The sequence below is a fragment of the Benincasa hispida genome, chromosome 12, assembly GCF_027475165.1.
Source record: "Benincasa hispida cultivar pf3 chromosome 12, pf3_genome.v1.1, whole genome shotgun sequence".
In the NCBI taxonomy this organism is placed as follows: Eukaryota; Viridiplantae; Streptophyta; class Magnoliopsida; order Cucurbitales; family Cucurbitaceae; genus Benincasa; species Benincasa hispida.
In genome coordinates this window covers 66,753,027-66,756,101 of record NC_143489.1, presented here as the reverse complement: position 1 = coordinate 66,756,101, position 3,075 = coordinate 66,753,027, and the positions used below count along the sequence as shown (strand labels likewise).

Below are 3,075 nucleotides of genomic sequence, written 5' to 3'. Positions count from 1 at the left end.
TTTCTAGATACTTGTTTGCTTGTCTACCCACCAAGTCCAAAAGTAAAATTTCTCTCAATTTTTACATGATTTATTAATATTGTTATTATTATTATTTTTTTTTATCTATTTCTCTTGCATTTTATAAATGAGTTGATTCTTCAACATTTTCTAGCCAGTAAAAAAACACAATGGGTGATCAATTATTGTAATTTTAAGAACAATAATAAAGTTTGCATGGGTGCTTCATTATATGCCCCTAGGAAGAAGATTAGATATAACTAAAATAATGCTACAAATATCTTTCAAAGTTTTGCTCTTCTTTGGAAGCAATGAATGGTCTCTTGGCGGATGTTCGAAGCTATCTTGACAGTCGTTGATTGTCGTCATGATGCCAGAAGTTGCAAGATTAACACCATTAAAGTCACCGGTGGCCAAATACTTTTGAGCATTTTCAATGTCACCTATGGCCTCGTCGTAGTTCTCAGAGCAAGACAAATATCGTTTCTTAAGCTGAGAATTGGTTGTTGTTGCTGCAAGTGACTTGGCTAGGGTCATAGACTTTCCTGCATTTTTATGAGCAAGGTTTAAGGTGTAAGTGGCCAACGCTTTTAGGTCCGTGCTACCTGCAGATTTCAATAGGTTTGTGCAAAACGATGGATTGCTAGTTTTTAGACAGATGCTCGATTTTATGTTATTTGATAGTGTCGTACCAGCATCCAAAGGAATTACGTTGGACAAAAGAAGGCAAAAAATAAAAACCGAAATAGAACTAGAGATTCCCCGATTCAAATTTGAATTGGAATTAGTCATTTTCTTTTTAAAAATTTCCCTCTTTATGTGTCTTTATTGATGTTAAACATTGCAAATATATATAGATGAAATTTAGAGAAATGGTTTGTTTTTCTCTCCGAGAGTAAAGGTCATCAATGGAGGAGATGGAAAAGTTATTATTGGAAGAGACTTTATCGGACAAACGAATTGTAATGAGGATTTAATGGCATTTCAATGCATTTTGTCTTTTTTGTTTTTTTTGTTTTTTTATCTTGAAATATTAATCAAAACCAATGTTTTGAATGCATGCTCACCTTTGTCCTGTTTTGTTAAGGTTAGGGGTTCAAAAAATCTAATGATTCGAAAAAATCGATCAATCCAACCCAATCCGTACGATTTGGGTTGAGTTATCAACTCATTTGGGTTGGGTTGGGTTCAAATAAATAAACATTTTATGGATTGGGTTGGTTCATAGGTTTACCTAATATAACACGAACCAACCCGAATTTATTATTAACTTTAAAATATATTTTTTAATAGTTATTTATATATATATTGATTTTAATTTTATTTAATTCTAATATTTTTTTGAATAATTTATTTTTCAACAACTCTTAAAAGTAGTTTCTGTGTACTTTATAAAGAAAATTTTCACTATATAAATTGAAATTGAGTTGTTAATCTTAATTTAATATATGAAAATAATTAAATTAGACTTTTACAATTGAAATTGAGTTGTTAATCCTAAATATTTCATAGTTGGGTTGGGTTGAGTTCATTTTTTAACAAGAGTTATCTGAGTTGAAAAAATTTAACAATTGAATTGTGTCTAAAAAGTCTTTCAATACAACCCATGAACATCCCTAGTTAAGGCAAGTTAAAAAATGCATGTGCTTGATTTAAAAGAAAAATTCATTAGTTTTTAAAGTTAATTCTTTGGCCATTTTTTAGAGGATTTTTTTTTATGGGATGGAAAAATCCAACCTTTACTTTTGAAGTTGATAGTTTAAATACTATGTCATTTGAAACGTATCTATGCTTATTTTGGTGTGAGAGATGATTTCTCTTGTTCTACCAAAGAGAGTTTTCATTTTAAGATTTGATTGATTTTGATGGTGAACATTAGATATATATATATATATTTTTAATATAACAATTGCGGGGTAAGGGATTAAACTCCTACCTTTAAAGATGGAGCGTATGCCAATATTACTTAATCAAGTTTATATTAACATCAATATTGGAATTTTTCGATGGAGAAAAAAGGATAAATTGTATAACCAAGAGTTCAAATGTTTTCTAGTACTTTAGTAACAAGCTACAATTTTCTTTTACGATATGTTAAATTGCATGGCACAATGTTAAAAGTTTTGTTTATTATTTTCATCTTTTATTTATTTATTTTTTTTTTTATAAAAAAGAGAATTAAAAGTTGTAGTTTTGAGTCTTAAATCCTCTTAAATTTTAATGTCAGTTTGTAAATCATGAGCTTTAAATATTTTCAATTTCAGTTTTTCTTCTTTTATTTTTAATTTTGATTAACTATTAATTGTCTTGTTTAATGAATTAGATTTTATATATTATTTAAGTTCAATCTGATTTTCAAATTTTGTTTGAAATTGGTTATTTTTATTTGCTGGTTTGTTTTCTTTTTGTATATCCCTTTGACTGTATTGCAATTTATATGATCCACTAGGAACGGTAGTTTAGTCCAATTTATTACAAATATTTAATTTTTAATTTTTTTTTCTTTTTGACAATATATAGGATAAGAAATCGAACTCCTAACTCGACGTCGAAAGTGTTGGGGTTGATACTCTAACTCTCGTAGGGTCCTGTAGTTTGTAATTGTATTATACAAACATTTTATTTGTTTAATAAAATATAAGATGTTTTATTTGACATTTAGTAGCATTAAACCTACAAAAATCAATAAAATGACATCCGACGTTATCTTCTATAGCTTAAATATGTATGTAGAGACATATAGGTGGATCATATGTAAGTAATAACCTAAACGGTCTATAGTAGATGAATAATGTTGGATACCTTATCTTGGTGTGACAATACGAGTATGACCCACTTTGTAGATGTTACAATTGTTGTAAAGTGCTACAAATGATTCGATCCTGATAATTTATGTGGAAACATGTGAGCAGGGGTATTCTATACAAACAAGTTTGTATAAGACCAAACCACGAAATGACTAGTCTCATTATATAACACCGTTCATAATAGAGACTTATATTTCACCAGGATGACCATAAGTGACATGACCTAGATCTTGAGTGAGTTGTGAACTCCTGCCTATGAAGGCAATCC

General features: G+C 29.0%; 1 protein-coding gene across 1 annotated transcript; it reads right to left on the bottom strand.

Moving 5' to 3' along the window:
• Positions 1-228: 228 nt before the first annotated feature.
• On the bottom strand, positions 229-792 carry LOC120068550 (pectinesterase inhibitor-like). The gene is made up of 2 exons (XM_090308416.1): positions 693-792; positions 229-605 (listed from the first exon to the last, which is right to left on the bottom strand). Exons 1-2 carry the CDS (start codon positions 790-792, stop codon positions 229-231), a joined length of 477 nt encoding a protein of 158 aa, XP_090164542.1.
• Between the last annotated feature and the right edge of the window lie 2,283 nt (positions 793-3,075).

Excerpts from the sequence above, each read along its gene's own strand:
- LOC120068550 (XM_090308416.1), bottom strand. The coding sequence starts at position 792 with ATGACTAATTCCAATTCAAATTTGAATCGGGGAATCTCTAGTTCTATT. Across the intron at positions 606-692 it reads CGTAATTCCTTTGGATGCTG|GTAGCACGGACCTAAAAGCG; the intron begins GTACGACACTAT and ends TGAAATCTGCAG.